This window comes from Asparagus officinalis, chromosome 1, assembly GCF_001876935.1.
Source record: "Asparagus officinalis chromosome 1, Aspof.V1, whole genome shotgun sequence".
NCBI lineage: Eukaryota > Viridiplantae > Streptophyta > Magnoliopsida > Asparagales > Asparagaceae > Asparagus > Asparagus officinalis.
Window position 1 is genome coordinate 23306968 of NC_033794.1, and position 19959 is coordinate 23326926.

Consider the following 19959-nt stretch of genomic DNA (forward strand, 5'->3'; position numbering starts at 1 on the left):
TTGGTTGGCTATCCAGGATAGACTTCTAACACAGGATAGATTACTAAAGAGAGGTATCATTAATGCAAACTTATGTTGTTTATGCTCATGTGCTAGCATGGAATCTAGGGATCATTTGTTCTTCGAAGGTACCTTCTCCTGCTATGTTTGGAACTGTTTTATGGAATGTTAGAGTTCAAATGGAAATCATGTAGCAGGTGTCAGCTGATGGATTGGTTCACAAGATCGAGAGGCAAAGGATATCAGGCTAAAATCAGAAGACTAGCTTTGACGGCCACAGTCTGCATCATTTGGCGAGAGCGAAATGCTAGGCTCTTCACTCAGAAAGCTAGCAACCCTGATCACTTAGTTAAAGTCATTAAATTTGAAATTTCAACCATTTTACTTAACAGTCCCCTATTTCCGTATAGGGTCTGATTGTTTGTTTGTTTGTTGGTGTTCCTGTAAATTTGTTTGAGATCTCAGTTGCCTTGTGCTGGGAATCTAGATTTGTAAATAACTTCATATTTGGAGATAAAATAAAGTTTTTCATTGACAAAAAAAACATACATTTGAGCTATCTAAGTAGACCAAAAGTCCACACTAATTGGTGTAGTATCTTCTGATCGTAGAGAGAGAGAGAGAGAGAGAGAGAGAGAGAGAGAGAGAGAGAGAGAGAGAGAGAGAGAGAGAGAGAGAGAGAGAGNGAGAGAGATCAGTCGTGAGTGGATTTTAGTCGAGGGAGACGAAAGGGAGGATTTGGGCTAGAATGAGAATTAGGGTATGCTTCCAGGTATATATAATACTGATAAAACATGGGACAACAAGTCCCATGTATTTCGTTGTCAGAACAGCTAAAACTCTACTATATTCACGAGATTATTAGCCCCATTTAAATTACAAGAATCTGATCAACATTAATTACTGACCACTAATTACATAGTAGTCTCGTATATTTTGAAGATGACTAGTAGTCCGGTATATTTTGAAGATAATATTTTTACAAAATCGACCTCTATTTAGGCTGCCTTGATGACGTGGCAATAAAAGAGTTGATTTTGCTAGTTATTTAGAAAAATGGTCAATTTTTTAATTTTTTTTTAAATTCTCCTTTTCACAATGTTCAACTCTCAGATGAAGACAAATTTGTAAAAAGCAAAAAAGAAAACATTATAACAGTCCCTTTTTGTACACTAAGAAAATTAAAGAAAAAGAGAAATATCAAATATCACTTGCTCTACAGAAAACCATGTGTAGAGAAATTAGATTTTTAAAAAATACATTTAATCTCCAATTTTATTAGCGATAATTGCATTGATGCATGCACCATTTGCTTGGATGTAATATTTTTTTTCATATTTCACTACAACAAATTGCACTTTTCCCGACGCTTATTCCCGACGCATGGTTAAATACGTCGCCAAAAATTGTGTTTTTCCCGACGTTTTTAGTTAGCGTCGCCAAAAAATATATTTTTCCCGACGTTTATAATTAGCGTCGCTAAAAGTGTATATTATTAGCGACGTTTTAACTCAGCGTCGGTAAAAGTTATGGAATTCCCGACGTTTTTTCATTTCGTCGGTAAAAATATATATATTTAGCGACGTTTTAGGATTGACGCTAATAATTTGCATTTATCGCGACGCATTGAGTTTTCGTCGCTAAAAGTCATCTTTTCCCAACGTACTAATTGGCGTCGCTAAAAGTTACATCTTTTACGACGCACTTTATTCTTCCGCGTCGCCAAACCCCCCCTCCCCGCCGAAATTTTTACCCAGAAACCAAATAAAGGGAGGGAAAATTCCCCCTTTATTTTCACGAAGAGCCAAACCCCTCCGTTCTCTCTCTCTCATAAAAAAATCGGCCGCCTCCGTGCTTCTTCTCAGGTCGCCGCCTCCGTCGAAGCTCCCCGCCGCCAAACCCCCCCGTTCTCTCTCTCTCTCTCTCATTCGAAAATCGGCCCCAAACCCGCCCGTGCCTCTTCTCTGAAGTTCGCCGCCTCCGTCGAAGATCACCGCCGCCATCGTCGGAGTTCGTCGCCTCCGTCGGATCTCGCCTCTCCTCCTCCTCCTGCTCAACGAGGAGGATCGTGAGATCGGTAATCAAACCCGCCCGTGCCCTAATTTTTTTGGGTATTGAATTTGCCCTAATTTTTTTTGGGTATCTTAGTATTTGTGATTTCTCCGTAAGTATTTGTGAACATCTACATGAATTCTCCGTAAGTTTTTACTGGGAAATTTGAACTGATTCAAGGAGATGACGAACCTGTTTCATTGATCTCTTCACTATTTGGGTCCTGCTCCTACTACTCAAAATAAAATTGGATGATTCCATGCATCTAGTTTAATTGTTCTCTTTTTCCTTATTAGATTTTACATTAAAGATTTACTAATGTAACTATTAAAAAAAAATATACATCCTCCACTAAAACCTTTCCATAAATGCAAATCTATGCTATACCTAGCTTAAGCCTTTTATTTAATTTTTTTCAGTTTGTGTATTTTTTATTAAATATCTACGTAAGGTTGATCTTTGCAAATTTATTAGTGTAACAGTGTTGTTTGGTCATGCCATTTGGTAAATGACGGTCAGTTATATTACTGTTAAAAATGTGGGCATTATGGATGCATTTTATAAAGCATATTGATCATATTAATGTTGGAAAACATTGAGAGCACACTATTAGATTCAGGTACTATATGATAGTTATGATAATAAATAAATACATATCGAGTGATAACTATGACAACCAGTAGATAGGAGTCGGTAATAATCATTCATAAGCCAGAGACAAGTATCAAAACAGAAAGTTTATAACATTTTGACTCATGTTGTGGCTGATCTGACTTATTGGAATTCAGAATGTGTTAAATCATATTTGAATTGACTCATGTTGTGGCTGATCCGACTTATTGGAATTCAGAATGTGTTAAATCATATTTGAATTGACTTAATCCAACTTCATCCTAAAATGCAAGCTCATATGGTATGATGAATGTTTCAACCTCTTATTAATTTATTTACTTGGTCATGGATCCTAGTGGTAGCCATGTCCTCATGCATTAGATGCATGTCTCTGGTGTCTTGTGTGGCACAATAAAGGACAAGTCTTAACTCTGTCTGGACTCTGGTGTCTAGTATGTGAGTATGTGCTATTTTATTTTTAAAGAATTAGTTTGTTCTTTTCAATATATTGTTACCTTTAACACAAAAAATGACCACTAATAGTCAGCCCCCCATGTTGATTTATTTACTACACATTATGGAGAAGTACATTTGAGGGCCACTTCTTCTTTAAAGGATCTTTTATTTGTTATTGAATATTCATTTGAGATGCTACTTTTTATTTTATGATAATAAATTTAAGAAGAGTCACTTATCAGTCACCATATTATACCTACTATACATGACATCATAACAACAAAGCCCAACCTAAACACCTCATAGAAACAAGTTTTCAAAGACGAGCAAGGTGAAACCATAAATATTTACATGCTGGAACTTCTTAGGGAAACCTCACTTTAAAATATAATACTGGAAGAAGAAATAAATAATGTTAATTTGTTGTTTTCACATACAGGCTGTTAAGTTCGTAGAAAATTCAGGCAATGCATAAACTTGGAAAGTTTACTACATATAATATCACAGTTTTGAGTTTTCCTTCACGAACCCAACAAAAGAGCTCAATCGTATGCACCCATAAATGAGGCACCAAAATATATTTATGCACATGCAAGTAGCTGATGTATTTTCCTTATTAGCTAGGTATTGTATTATCACTTACAGGGCCAGCCAGAGCTGAGACAATGCATGCAACAATATTGGTTGCAGAAATTGCATAATTTTCTTGCCTGCTCTCTCATGCACATAAAACTCTTTTTATATTGACTTTTTTGTTTCTGACTAATTCTGCATACCTCCCCTTTCTCTATTTGGCATTTTCCTATTTACAATTGCATTTATGATTTTGTGATTTTCAATTCTAGAATTGTGTAATGTATCAATTTTAATTGCAAGCAGCCAACAATCTGACTAGACAATTCACAAGTTATGTTTTCCATTTTTTATTACTATAGCGGCAATAATGATTTCCCTAAACACTCTGACACTTTATGAAGATTATTTCTTCTCAGGACTCATGGATTGTTAGGATAATTATGGTGATGATTTTTTTATGGATTCATGGTTTAATATATGGTGAGCTTGTAATGGACCCACAACCTTCAGATCTTCAGATCCGAGTTCTAAGAGATGTAACAAAACTTCTTGGATGCAGACATTAAGAATCACTCATGATTTGTTTTTGTATAATTGTAAATCCACTATATTTTCCCCTTGAAATCCCATATCAAAGACCCAGATCCAAATCCCCTTAATAGAATAGCTGTTTAATTAAGAATAGCTGATGACAACTGTTGTTCTTTATTTCCTTGCTCTTTCGCCTTCTGAAACAAACAGACACAAACACGTACACATTTTGCTTTGTACACAAACATGTATACAAACGCAATTAAAGCCAAACATGAATGATTCATATAAACATATATGGCTGTTAAAACATTATAATTTAATTAATCAAGTAATATGTACACTAAATATGCTCAGGTGAGTAGTCATTGAGCTTTTGTTAAACCAGACATAATGTGTGTTAATTGAGGCTGAATTTCATCTCAAGCATTAGAAATTGTACCTGCTTCTGGAATCTTTGTTTTGATAGTTATATCCTAAAAGCTTAAGTTGTGGATCAAAAAACTTCAAAACTGTGAGTTTCCTCAATTGTTTGGTGTGTTACTTTGATATACATAACATTATATGTTTTGGTGTAGATTAGTGAATGGTGTGTTTTTGTTTCGTAAGGCTGACTCGTTAGATAAATTTGAAAGAAATTTATCAAAAACTATAAAACCATGTGTTTTCTTAGGTTGAAGTTTGGTATGTTGTTTTGGTTGCATAAGATAAATATGATCTGGTCTGAAAACAACAATGCCTGAAATGGTGAACACACCCTCCCTTACCAATTGCCATGTTTCCAATCCCATCACCCTCTGGCCTGTTTTTAAAGTGTTTGTAGAGGGACTAGTTTCAAAATATGAATGACTAGTAGGACTCGTATCAGGAGAGGAAAAAACCCCTTATATATGATTGTGCATTTTGTTTAGAAATGCCTAAACATCTAATAATTTTATTTATTTTTATTAATTTATTTGTTGGTTGTTAGTACAGTCAAATGACAGTCTGTTCTTGCTTCGTCTTTTTGGATACTTTTTTCATAGGGGAAAGTATAAAAGTGCTACTCCTCTCCAAAGCTCTTACTTTCATGTGAGCGTGTGATTGAGTGCTTTCACAATTTTGAGTGTGGGTCAGTAGAGAGTGACCACATCTTTGAGCCTGTTTTGATTTTATATTTTCTTATGATCTAGTGATAGTTTCTGCAGTAGGTGGATAATGTTTTTAGGTTCGAGAAGTACTTGGTAATTTAATGCATTGGATGATTTGTTAGCATTGTATATTCATTTATCTCCATAGTTTTATTTGAACAAACATTATCACTATATTTTCTTATGATCTAGTGATAGTTTCTGCATTGGAGTTCTGTGAAGCTCTTAAAGGTCTTGATAAAATAAGTAAACAACTAGTTCTAGATATTGAGAAGCTAGCAGACACAAAATAAAGTCATAATCTTGCGAAGCAAGTCCATTTGGTAATTATTGCATTTAAAAGCACAATCCATCATTTGTACTTTAAAGCACCATGGCTTTTATTTTTCTCATTTATTTTGTGAAGCAATTGTAGGTGTTGTTTTTGCTTACAGCAGTGTTAATTGTACTCTTTGAATAACTCCCGAATGCAAAGATATATATCTTTCTTGTTGAAGAATTATGATCTATTCAAGAAGATCACTATTTGAAAGAGCAAACACACCTGACCACCAAGTCGTCATTCGTGCACTTGTCTAGGGTTCACCCAATCGATGTACGCATGTCACTGAGATATTTAGAGGTCCGGCCTTTTTTTAGTAAGAGTTTGGAGGTCATTGGTTTGAATTTTTCCTAACAGGCTCTTGGAAGCACTAATGCGAATCATGGGAGCACGTGCAGTGTCCGGGCTTCTTTTGAGAGACAACTGACCATCAGTGAACTGAAGACTGAGGAACGAAATCAGAAACTTTCCAGATATAGAAAGAAGAAGAGCAAAAGGAATTTCGGAAGAAAAATCAAGGTATTGCACTGCTAAAAAAAAAGAACATCCTTAGAAGACATCCCTTGTTTACAATCTCAATGCTACTAAGCAGAATTTGCATGGCCAATTTGTTCTTTCTAGTGACATAATTTGTGTATTTGCAGTATGCATGCAGGAAAGCCTTAGCAGACAGTCAGCCGAGGGTCCGAGGGAGGTTTGTGAAAACTGAAGATTGTGATTTTTCAAAAGCACTCAAGTAAAGTGAGATATGTTGGAACGATTAAAAAAAAAAGATTTTAGAGGCTAGTATTAATCAGTAGTGCCAAGTTAAGTAAATCTAATCGTGGCGTCTAAGTTCCAACATGATATTTGATACGTTTCAGTTTGTTGACTAATATGATATTTGATACGTTTCTTTATTTTTTGTAGGGGATATAAAGACTTAAATAGGAGAATGCGGTCAAGATGGCTTTGATATATGAATCTTTTGGAACAGACTTGTACTTGTGAATTGATCATATTTTGATGGTTGTGAATTGATCATATTTTGATGGGTTGAAGTTACCTTGTAACTACTTATTTTTGAATGATGGGCTTAAAACATATGAATGCTTCATTATTTTTCATTTTGATGATATCTTAATGTAGTGTGTTCTTATTCCATTTTTATTTTGGTTTACGTAACTGTGTTTGCTTATTGGTCAAATTTCTTAAAAAGTGCTGATATAGCCCTGTAAAACTGTTGCCGTAGCCTTATAAAACTGTTGCCATAGCAAAGCAAAACGTCGCATTAGCTACAAAATAAATGTTGCATTTGGTCCCTGATTTTGGAAAAACCGCTGCCCTTGTGTATGAAACCGTGATATTAGGTATCAAGAAACCATCGTTTGCAGCTGTTGCATTTGCAATAACTGTTGCCTTAGTGTATGGAACCGCTACATTAGGCATAAGTAAACCGCTACAGAAAACGTTGCATTTTGTGAAAACTGTTGCGTTAGCCTCGTCTTAGAAACCGTTGCATTAGGTTGTGAAACCGCTGCCTTATGGCTAGGGCAACGGCAATAATAAAGACAGATTGTTAACCGCTGCGCTTGTGCAATTGCAACGGTTTAGATGCTAATGCGACAGTTTTAAACCGTTGCGTTAGAGCAAATATGTGGTAGTGCACGGGGCAAGAAGGGGATAGAGTTTTTCACTAATAGAGAAGAAGAGTACAAACTAAGATTATAAATCACTCAAACTCACCAATTAATCTCACCAACAAATCTCTAATTCTCTCCAAACAAAACCCTAACCAATAACTCATAATACCTCTTTTATGTGCTCTAAATATCCCTAATTTTCTTCTCAATTCTCTCATTCCAATTGTTCCATATATATAAAAATCCTAAAATCATAGCTGGAATGTTAACTTATCTGCAAATAGGGAAGTTTTAAATTTATATCAAATATGGCAATTCCCATTCAAGCACTCCTTAGTGGTAACTCCGGAAAAATTTTCTGATTTGAATATGCTATTTCTTCTTTACTGCCTGCATGTACGTATTCACTCCGTTAGGAGCATGTTCTTTTTTTCTTTTCTTTTTTTTTCTTTGGGAGGAATGAATAGTCTCATCTTACAAACATGTCCATAGTTGTCCTTGATCTCATGCATTTTACATCTTTCATTATGCGGTTACTACTTAGCTCACGTGTGTGGCAAGTGCCAGGAACTAATAGGATTAACCAGATGAGATCTGCAGAATCTGTCAAATGTTTTCCAAGAGTTTGGATTTCGAATTGTGTCTTAGCTACCAAATTATTGAACTGTGACATTTTGTGTTTATATGAGATCTTTTTGGTTTATACCTCGCTTTTATGAATAACTAGTGGAAGCCTCAGTTTTTCTTCAAGAGATTAATAGAAAGTTTGACGTTGTTGCTTCATATTGCTTCTGTTTAATGTAGGGATACTAAATAGTTGCTCCAAGAATTCACTGTCCATAATAGGTGGGTTCAGTTTCCTGGCATTTTGCCTTGATAGTTTACAGGAGGTCCTCCCTTGCTAATAAAAATCTCGTTGATGACTGGTTGTAAACATTTTTGTTCATGAGTTTGTGGGTAGAACCAGATTATTGTGGTAAAAGATGAGTATGATAATGGTTACATTATGTTACAGGTCAAGGCAATTTAAATCTCAAAATCGTATGCAATTGTGTGTGTTCCAAGGTAATTTTGTGATAGGTATCTTTCTTGCTATTGCCTTTATGTTTTGGCTCATTACCAGCTATGATTTATTAGATTGCATAATGAAGATAAATTATTAAAGTTGATCAATTTGGATTACTATTTATACAGCCTGTTAAAGATCAGCTTCTGATCATGTTTAGTTATGAAAATCTTAATAATAAGTTTCGTTTCTTTTCATTGTCATACTTTCTAGAGCTTATATCACAATTAAGATAGTTTTCGGAAAAACATTGCTGGAGTCGTTATGAATTCGCAGGATATGATCGTGTGTAGTTTTTTTTCCCGCAAACGTAGTTAGACACAGGAGTGCAGCATATATTCACATCTTTTCAGATTTGTCATATCATATTTGTTTTCAGATTATGCCTACATTGACATCCAGTTATGATCTTCTTTTGATGGATTACTGATATGGGATTCAGTCAGGAGTCTAGGTTCAGGTCATTTTTCAACCAACCACGTTTCACATAGTTCCAGGCTCCTATAGTTGTAAATACTTGTTTGAGTTGAAACAACTATTGTTTTGTGCCTAGAGCAGACTGTTGAAGCCTGAAAACTTGTATAAAACCCCAGCACATGTACTACACCCATAAGAAGCCATTACATGATCGAATTCCTTAAATGAGTTCTTACTAATTTACTTTGCATCCCTTTACTGGCCACAAGTCGGTTAATAACTATTTAGGGCCTCAAAGGATACCTACTTTCTGCTAATTTATTCCTCTTTCTGGAACTGGATATTCCTCTTTCTGTCAACTTCTTTTGCACGACAATGCAATTGATTTGCTTAAAGCCATTTGACCTCATGCTTATATGTATATTCATGCTTAACTGTACTTGTAGCAAAGATTTGATGTCGGGGACTATGAGAACGACCTAGTCATCCAAGATTCCATAAAGAAAAAGTGTCAGAGTATATATAGAAATTGGAAGCATGAGTTGCACGCCTATTATCTTGGTTTAATAGAGAAGGGAGTACCTGATCCCAAGAACCATCCACCGAAGCGTGTGGAGCCTAATGATTGGGTATCGATGATCGATGTGTGGGAAACTGAAGAATGGAAGGTATATATCTCAAATCACTTTATTAAATTGTCATGTTAATTTTATTTGTTGTGATATATTTTAATAATATATTTTATATTGGTTATTAGACAAAATCTTATAAAGCGAAGGAGAGTCGATCAAAGTTGCCCTACAATCATATATCTGGTTCCCGATCATTTGCAGCAGCGATGTCACTAATCGTAAGTTTTGCTTTATAAGTTTTTACTTTTTAAATAAATAGACTATAAATAGTTATTAACAACCATAATGATAAATTTATTAAATTACAGAAATCAAAAAATGATGGGCAAGCTCCATCTTTTCCGGAATTTTACAAGGAAACCCACTACCAAAAAAAAAAGAAAGTATGGGTAAACGAGAAAGCACAAGATACCTATGTACGTATGTCCAATTTACTTTTGTTAAATCAATCTATAAAAAACTTAAAAATGATATGGATCTTGCATCTTTAAAAATGACAGGAGCAATTAGTCAACAAGACTACCGAACAATCTCAGTCCGAAGTTACATCCCCGATGAATGAGTTTGAGATCTCCATTGAGGTACTTGGAAGGAGGCCAGGTTACCTGAAGGGGTATGGGATCCACCTTCGAGGGAGTTCATCTACCAGGTCTCTTGCAAAGTCAGCTGAGCGAGATGCTGAGGTCGTGGCTTTAAAGGAGACAGTAGCTGTGCAAGCCGAACAAATTGCCTCACAAGCCGAGCAGATTGCCTCACAAGCCGAGCAGATTGCCTCACAAGCCGAGCAGATGAACGCACAAGCCGAGCAGATGAACGCACAAGCCCAGAAGACTGCTGAACTTGAGGCTTTAGTGCATCAGCTATTTGCACGTAGCCAGCCTGCAGCGAGCGGTGGTAGTAGAGATTTCTCATCGAGATGAGGTCAGACTTGCATTTAATTTTTCATTATTAGACTTACTAGTATTTAGACCCGTGCAAAGCACGGTTTCTAAAGATTTCAACAAAATCAATAAATATAAATTGGTCATGAGATTAAGAAGGATAATATCTATAAGGGAGGGCCAAACGATCCTTCAATTTGTACTGAGCAATATGAAGCCTAAAATTTTGCTTTAATAAGTCGCTCAATGGCATTAAGTTATTGACATTTCTCTTTTTAATTGCACAAATTCCAGCTTCTAAAAGACCAATAAGCAAACTCAACCCCACATCTAAATTAATAATGTATATTAGTATCAGGAGTAATATTTTATCTTCAAAAAGTGTTATTCCAAAAGTGAATAGGAGCAGCGGATCAAGGTTTGGCATGTAAAGATTTCCAGATCGATCCATCTCCAGTAGCACATTTTCTTTGGGTATTATGATGGATAAAGATGACATATGCAAGTCTCTGCTTGCTAACTTTCTTGAGTTTGGAACTGGTAAGCTGAAGAACATCTGCAGATCTTTTTTTTTAATTTCTCATAGTCTGCTGTACATAAATTTTGAACATGTTCAGCACGTGTATAGTTTTTCTTTTTTTATCAAACATCACGTGTATAGTTAAGAGAGTGATTTGTTCAAAGTCTTGACCCCCCATATGCTGATGCTAAAATTGAGGTAGGTTTCTATATGACTCTCTTTAGTTGCTACCATCCTTCATTTTCTCCTATCGGTACCTGGAACTCTCATTATTATCCTTTACTAGTTCTGCCTAATATTTGTTCCTTGCCACTGATAGTATATCTTTGCTACAAATCCTTGCACACCTTTATCGACATGATCATTTTGGTACATGATCAGTTCACCTCATGTAATGATACATTCAGCAAGTATTTTTAGTGTTTGTTTCATGGATATGTTAACAAGGAATACCTACATGATGCGAGCTATTATATGCTTTTCCTTTTCTTCCATGGTCAGGTGCTTACCATATCTGCAACTTGGAATAACAAACCATTTCATTTTTCTTTGGCCGAGTGTTTTTCCATCTAATAAATATCTTTATTCGTATGCAGAAAACAATGCTCTTAATGCAGGTGTTGCTGTTCGTATGCAGAAAACAAAGTCTCTTTAGGCACTTAATGCAGATACTCCTCCTGTAATCAACTATTTGTAATTAATGATACAAATTTGAGATTGTCGTTTCTAGTTTTCTTGATGTAATCTGTTTTTGAGAGACTTTATGTACTTGGGTATGCAAAAGGAAGTTTGTAAATTAACGCTTTTAGCGCTCAAGGGGAAATGGAAAAATAAACTTTTATGTTGATGTGAATGGGAGCAAATTTTTTTGGATGTTCAGATTCAGTGTAGGTTTGTATGTGACAGAAAATATATTACTTTTGGCGATGCAAATTAGTGTCGATAAGCGTTACTAAAAGTAACACTTTTGTAGACGTTATTTTATCTTTTAGCGATGCAAATATGCGTCGCCAAAGATGAGATTTTTAGCGACGCTATATTCTGCGTCGGCAAAAGTATACTTTTGCCGACGTAATTATGCGTCGCCAAAGATGAGATCTTTAGCGACGCTATACTCTGCGTCGGCAAAAGTATACTTTTGCCGACGCATTACCCTTTGCCGACGTTACCTACGTCGCCAAAAGTGTAAGATTTCCCGACGCAACCATGCATATGGAAAAAATACTATATGCTTTTGCCGACGCAAATTGTTATGCGTCGCTAAAGGTTGTGCTTTTCCCGACGCATCATGCGTCGCCAAAAGTGTTGACTTTTCCCGACGCAGTGTGTTTGCGTCGCTAAATATTTTCCTTGACGTACTTTTAGTGACGCGTTAGCGACGTTGCATTTTGCGTCGGGAAAGATTTTTCCCGACGTTTTTTAAACATTTGCCGACGTTTTTATTTTGTCGGCAATGATGTATTTTGTTGTAGTGTTTGTTTGTAATGGTCCGTATTGATACTTATCACTAGTAGAAAATAGAGCATTGGTGACGGGGTAATCCGTCATCAATAAACATTTGTGATGGGATACTGTTCGTCACCAATAAGTCCATCACCAATGTTTATTGGTGTTGGGGAAAGCCGTCACCAGAGAGTATTGCAACAGAAAGTTGTTAGTGACGGGGAACATTGGTGATGAAGACTTCCATTGCCAATGTGCTTAGGAGATGCAAAGAATCTGTCACCAATAAACATTAGCGACAAGTTATGCTCCGTTGCTAATATCATTGGTGCTAATGTTCAAAATATTGGTGATAGGTCATACCATCACCAATGATTATGAACATTGGCAACAGACTTCCCTATCACTATTGATGTCAGTTATCGAATAGGAGGTTTAAGGATTAGTATTAGATTCAGGTCCTCAATCTTCTTTAGATGGCTGATTCGAGAGCCTGCTATTCTTTCCTGCACACAAAGAACTTATAAGAGGCTGGAGTTAGGTTCTCCGATTGTTCCTCTGATGATCAAGTCAGTATGTAAACTTGAGTGGGAAAATGTGAGATAATGAAGAATATTTTAGAGTTGTGTAAAAAGCCAGGGCCTTACCTTTAGATGCATGGCTTCCTTTTATAGTGGATCAGAAGGGCAGATAGATAACTTGAGCCGACTCCAGGCATGCAGCTGACTCGGTAGATAGCTAACTTATGTTGGCCACTGGTGAAGATAAGTCATCCAGTTATTTATTATAGGGAACACAATTAGTGCTTGGAGCTGACTGGATCTAATGAGTCGTAAAGACTATAGAGGCTAGAGCAATGATGACTTTGTTAGAGCAGTTAATGCAAGGATAGTTGATTGTCGATGGGGGATCAAGGACACACCGCCTCTCTAGTCGTTCGACTGAAGGCCAACAAGCACTACCTTTCTAGTCGGTTACGTAAGTTGTTGGTCTGGAACAATAGACTGAGTGTGAGTGTTTATAGGATCGATCAGGTGTGTAGGCCGACAAGTACCACCATTCCGGTCGACTATGTAAGTTGTCAATGTTGGGTCCTTTTGTTTTGATGATGATTTACAAACAATTTATATCTAATATTGTTTGTCTAGTATTTGTGTTTTGTATCTATTCTAGGCAAACAATATGTTAGAGAATGGATGAAATCAAGCTTTTACGATCATATCCAATGGAGGTTGACGGAATAGTGGAGTGAAACATTACAATTCAAGTTGAAGATCCAAATTCAAACTTCATCCGCAAGTTTACCAAGTCAAGCTATATTGAAGACTTTTAATCTTAGGTAATTTAGTTTTAATTTTTATATTATGTATGTAGATACTTTAAGCTCATATATTAATCACACACGTATTTATTGATTTTGTTGATTTTATCAAAATATAGGTGTTTTTGTGAATTGTTTTATTAGTCTATAAACTTCAATATCATTTTATACATATTTTATTAAGTCTATAAAATCACTTTATAAGGTTTCAAAATATTGTTTAACTCAATAGTCATATTTTATTAAGTCTATAAAATCACTTTATAAGGTTTCAAAATATTGTTTAACTCAATAGTCAAAAATCAAGAAGTTTATGTACACATGTATACTCAATAGTCAAAAATCAAGAAGTTTATGTACACATGTATTTACAAGTTTTGCAAAATAGTAAGTTTTTACAAATACGAATAGATATTTCAAAATTTTCATCTTTAACATGTTTTTTTTCATGTTTATAAATGTTTACTAAAGTTTTATTATTTTTAGAGTTAATTTGTTATGTTTAATTGAGTTTACAAAATTAAGTTTTTATAAGTTCATATTCGTGCATGTGTTCGTGCATATTTTTCTAAAACTGATGAGTTTTCACAAATGGGAAATAAAATTTGAAAAATTCTTTTTCTAACATATTCTATTACATGTTTATAACCATTTCTCAAAATTTTATTATTTTTGGAGTTGATTTACTATACTGAATTGATTTTATAAAGTAAGTATTTTAGCAGTTTTAGAATCTGGAATATATGTTTTAAATATTTATTTCTCACAAATAGAAAGTGATATTTCAGAAATTATTTCTCTAACATGTTCATATACATGTCTAGAACCTTCCCTCAAAATTTTATGATTTTTGGAGTTAATTTACTATTTTTAATTGATTTTAGAAAGCTAAATATGCAAAAATTCCAGAATCTGTCAAAACTGTTCAACAGTCGACTGATGAAATCATCAGTCGATTGATGACATGTTTTTCAGCCTAACGGCTAATTTTTTACTGGTTTTATTTTTGGCGTATTTTTTCTCGTTTTTCGGGCCTTGGGGTGCTGTCTTGAGTTCCTATAAATACCCATCTATCCCAACACTTAGAAGATAATTAAAAAAGTTTTTAAATAAGTTTAAAGGATGTTTAAGTTTATTTAAGTGTTTGTTTATAAGTTTGTGAAGAAATTTTCACAATAGCTAGAAGAGATCATATATTGGTGTTTGAGCATTCAACTCTTCTCCTTCCCTTTCTTGTTATCTATAGAGAAGTTTTACTAAACTCAATCTAGTTTTACATTTTATATAATTGTTATTCATCATTCCATTAAGCTAGAGTTTATATTGAGTTTAGTTTTGATTTATTTCTCTTTGTTTACACACACAACTATTGAGCTTATTGTATTTGCATATATTGTATAATTTGGGTTGTGAGAAGTGTGACTTAGAGAGTGAGCCTACATTGTGTTCTCATCCATTATAGAGAACAATATATTTGTATTGTGAACTTCATTGTGAGATACACTTTGTAATCTACTTATACACCGAGAGGAGTGTGTGGTGAGAGACAGGATCGTCCAAAGAGGAGTGAGATATGTGGTAATACCTAGAGGTAGGTTATAATTTCTAATACTTGAGGGAGACACGGGCCAGAGATCAACACTTAGAGGGTGTAAAGTAGGATTACAAGAGTGTTGATTGTAAAGTTTTCGGTGAGCTAGAAAACCGAGTGTGAAGTGTAAACATTTTCGGGTGAACGTTAAAACCCGGTGTGATAGTGTATTTCTCCCCGGGAGTGGGGAACATAGACGTAGGATAAAAGATCTGAACTCTGTGATCATTACCTTGTGCTTGAGTTTGGCATTAACATATTTATTCTTGCATATTGTTATATTACCATTATTTCATGTTTATATCGCCCTTAGTTTATATATCCTTGCTCATATATATCTTATTGAATATCATTCTTGCTAGGATATATTTTTAATTAGTTTTAAATTGGCATAAATCGGATTAGATTAGCATAAACCCTATTCACCCCCTATAGGGTTCTTTTGATTTTATAAATTTATTTTGTTTTTGGCTTGTGCCTTGAGACACACTATTTTATAATGATATATCTACACATGTTCTTAATTGTTTGTTGTATGTGAGTTATGCTTAGCATATTTGACATTTATGCTTGCTCACATATTTGCCATGATCTTTATTGCATATACTCCATACGATATTTTGATAGGGGGAGCAATCCCTATATCTTTTTATTTGTTTTATACTCACCCATGCTTATTTGTAAGGGGCTTTTGCTCTCTCAATTCTTTTGTTTCCCCCTTTTGATGTTGTCAAAGGGAGAGAAATATTGTGAGTATGTATTTCTTGTTTATATGCATGATAATTATAATTTGTATATTCTTTTCCTTTCATGCATATATATCTTTTTGTAAATTGTTTGTCATCATAAAAAAGGTGGAGATTGTTGGGTCCTTTTGTTTTGATGATAATTTACAAATAATTTACATCTAATGATGTTGTCTAGTGTTTATGTTTTGTATCTATTCTAGGCAAATAATATGTTGGAGGATGGATGTAATTAATATTTCACGATCATATCCAATGGAGGTTGGCAGAATAGTGGAGTGAAGTATTGCAATTCAAGTTGAAGATCCAAGTTCAAGCTTCATCCGCAAGTTTACCAAATCAAGCTATATTGAAGACCTTCAAGCTTGGGTAATTTAGTTTTAGGTTTTATATTATGTGTACAGATACTTTAAGCTCATATATTAATCACACACACGTATTTGTTGATTTTGTTGATTTTATCAAAATATAGGTGTTTTTATGAAAATAATGTTTTATTAGTTTATAGATTTTAATATCAGTTTATACATATTTTATTAAGTCTATAAAATTATTTTATAATGTTTCAAAACATTCTTTAACTCAATAGTCAAAAATCAAGATGTTTATGTACACATGTATTTACAAGTTTTGCAAAATAGTAAGTTTTTGCAAATACGAATTGATATTTTAAAAATTTCTTCTTTAACATGTTTGTTTTCATGTTTATAAATTTTTCCCAAAATTTTATTAATTTTGGAGTTAATTTATTATGTTTAATTGAATTTACAAAATCAAGTTTTTATAAGTTCATGTGCGTGCATGTGTTTGTGCATGTTTTTATAAAATAGATGAGTTTTCACAAATGGGAAATGAAATTTGAAAAATTATTTTTTAACATATTCTATTACATCTTTATAACCATTTCTCAAAAGTTTATCATTTTTGGAGGTTATTTACTATACTGAATTGATTTTACAAAATCAAGTGTTTCAGCAGTTTTTAGAATCTAGAATATCTGTTTTTACTATACTGAATTGATTTTACAAAATCAAGTGTTTCAGCAGTTTTTAGAATCTAGAATATCTGTTTTTAAATATTTATTTCTCTCAAGTGTTTCAGCAGTTTTTAGAATCTAGAATATCTGTTTTTAAATATTTATTTCTCACAAATGGAAAGAGATATTTCATAAATTATTTCTCTACAATGTTCATATACATATCTAGAACCTTCCCTCAAAATATCATGATTTTTGGAGTTGATTTACTATTTTTAATTGATTTTATAAAACCAAATATGCAAAAATTCCAGAATCTGTCAAAACTGTTTAACGGTCGACTTCATCAGTCAACTGATGACATCATCAGTTGACTAATAACATGTTTTTCAGCCTAACGGCTATTTTTTCTTGGTTTTGTTTTTGGGGTATTTTTCCTCGTTTTTTTGGCCTTGGGGTATTTTTCCATCTATCCCTAACACTTAGAAGATAATTAAAAAAGTTTTTAAACAAGTTTAAAAAGTGTTTAAGTTTATTTAAGTGTTTGTTTATAAGTTTATAATGAAATTTTTATAAGAGCTAGAGGAGATCATCTATTGGTGTTTGAGCATTCAACTCTTCTCATTCTCTCTCTTGTTATCTATAGAGAAGTTTTTCTAAACTCAATCTAGCTTTACATTTTATATAATTGTTATTCATCATTCCATTAAGATAGAGTTTATATTAAGTTTAGTTTTGATTTATTTCTTTTTGTTTACACGCACAACCATTTAGCTTATTGTATTTGCATACATTTGTATAATTTGGATTGTGGGAAGTGTAACTTAGAGAGTGAGCCTACATTGTGTTCTCATCCATTATAAAAAATAATTTATTTATATAGTGAGCTTCATTATGAGATACACTTTGTAATACACTTGTATACCGAAAGGAGTGTGTGGCGAGAGACGGGGTCGTCTCAAGAGGAGTGAGGTAGGTGGTAATACCTAGATGTATGTTGTAATTCCTAATACTTGAGGGAGACACGAGTCAGAGACCAACACTTAGAGGGTGTAAAGTGGGATTGCAAGAGTGTTGATTGTAAAGTTTTCGATGAGCTAGAAAACCGAGTGTGAAGTGTAAACATTTTTGGGTGAACGTTAAAAACCCGGTGTGATAGTGGATTTCTCCCCGGGAGTGGGGAGCGGAGACGTAGGACAGAAGGTCCGAACTCCGTGATCATTACCTTGTGTTTGAGTTAGGCATTGGCGCATTTATTCTTACATATTGTTATATCATCATTGTTGCATGTTTATATCACCCTTAGTTTATATATCCTTGCTCATATCTTATTGAATATCATTCTTGCTAGGATATATTATTAATTAGTTTTAAATTGGCATAAATCAGATTAGATTAGCATAAACCCTATTCACCCCCCTAGAGTTCTTTCCTAGTGACATTAGGGTGTTTTTAGTCAACCTATTGAGTTGGCTGAGGGCGTAGCACGAGTCGTCTGGGGTTTGAGTATGTTTGATTTAGCACAGGGAGCAAGACACGTGTTGGCTTCTCCCGGAATAGTAATATTTGGTTTAATTAGTGTCATAACAGTCACCAACGTATATATAATGGAAAAAACATTTGGCATTTGGTAGCCCCCCACTTGGGAATACGTAACCTGTACATTATCCATACACATTATCCACCAATCCATACACATATTCAATAATATAAATATCCAACAATATTCACATTCATCCACTAATCCAAACCAATCCAATTACAACACATCTCCATACTCAAACAAAATTCACACAAATCCATCCGCAAATTAATACAACTAGAAATCATAAATGTAATACATATAGATAAAATCTGAAAGTCATAATATGTTAATCACAATCTAGAAGTCCATAAGAGTAATAACAAATCTAACTCACTTACTCGTCGTGGTCATCGCTGATATCATCGTGGTCCCCATCATTGGTGGTGGCTACATCAGAATCTCGTATCATACTACTGCTCCCTATGGGAGTACCTCCTCTATCCTAAAAAATGTAAGTCAACATGAGAATATATTCCAAGACATTCGCAAAAATTACATATATGATATGACATATATACCTCTCCATCACTTGCATGTCCATGCTGATCAAATGCTAGCTTCATTGTAGCCACGTATATAGGCTACGGAAGCAACTCATGTAAGCGCTCAGAATCAATGAGTCGTTGCACAACATCCCATGTCATTTATACTGATTTAATGTATTGTTTATACTAATTTGAAATTATGACAAAATGACCATTTCTCCCTTAAAGCATTGATGAGCTCTTATGTTGCCTTCTAAAGTATCAATTTGCCTAATTCTCCAACCCCCTACCCCGCCTTACCAAAGCTATGTGTATATGTCCAATATGATTATTTTATGAGACAACAATCAAATATTTAACAAATATTTATTAATGTCATAGTGATTTTATGGATTTCTTGTATTTTTTTGTAATTTTTAATTCATAAAAAAGGATTAAAGGATAAAATTTTTTAGGATAAATTATTTAAAAAATATTTTTTTAGTTAGGGGAAAAAAGAAGATAAATAATAAAAACCCATGTAGGAAATAAATTAAAAAACACTGTTATATCATTAATCTGTTAAATATGTAACTGTATGATCACAAAATGATAACATTGTAAATGTAAACATAGTTTGATGAACAAAACATGTAAATTGATACTTTACCAAGTAATTTAAGAGTTCACCACTATTTTAAGAGGGGTATAATATTTTTTGCCATTAAAATTCATAATGAAATATGTTCGACTAGTCGTTTTCGTTTTCTCTCTATGTAGAAGGTCCTCTCATTTGTAAATTTTTTTCTCTCATATATTGAACTTTCCCCTTCGAGGAAAATGAATTGTAAATCTTGCATCTAAGTTGGCTAACAATAATCTGCGTATGAATTTCTCAGGAGAGTGTGGGTAATTAATTAAAGGCACAACGGCTTAACTTGATCATACAGTCAGGAAGAAAAAATAAATAAAAAAACTATGGCTGTCAATTGGTGTCGGTGATTGATGTGAGATGG

General features: G+C 34.1%; 1 protein-coding gene and 1 long non-coding RNA gene across 3 annotated transcripts; both read left to right on the forward strand.

The window, feature by feature from the left end:
* On the forward strand, positions 1885-11664 carry LOC109821402. Its single transcript, XM_020387593.1, has 5 exons — positions 1885-2077; positions 9231-9452; positions 9542-9634; positions 9725-9832; positions 9917-11664. Exons 2-5 carry the CDS (start codon positions 9420-9422, stop codon positions 10334-10336), a joined length of 654 nt encoding a protein of 217 aa, XP_020243182.1. The 5' UTR covers positions 1885-2077; positions 9231-9419; the 3' UTR covers positions 10337-11664.
* Positions 2556-6826, forward strand: LOC109821409. Of its 2 annotated transcripts, XR_002241965.1 has the most exons (3): positions 2562-5952; positions 6037-6198; positions 6324-6826. It is a non-coding gene; the product is annotated as an uncharacterized LOC109821409 (long non-coding RNA). The 2 variants fall into 2 exon arrangements; XR_002241964.1 differs by having other exon boundaries at positions 2556-6198.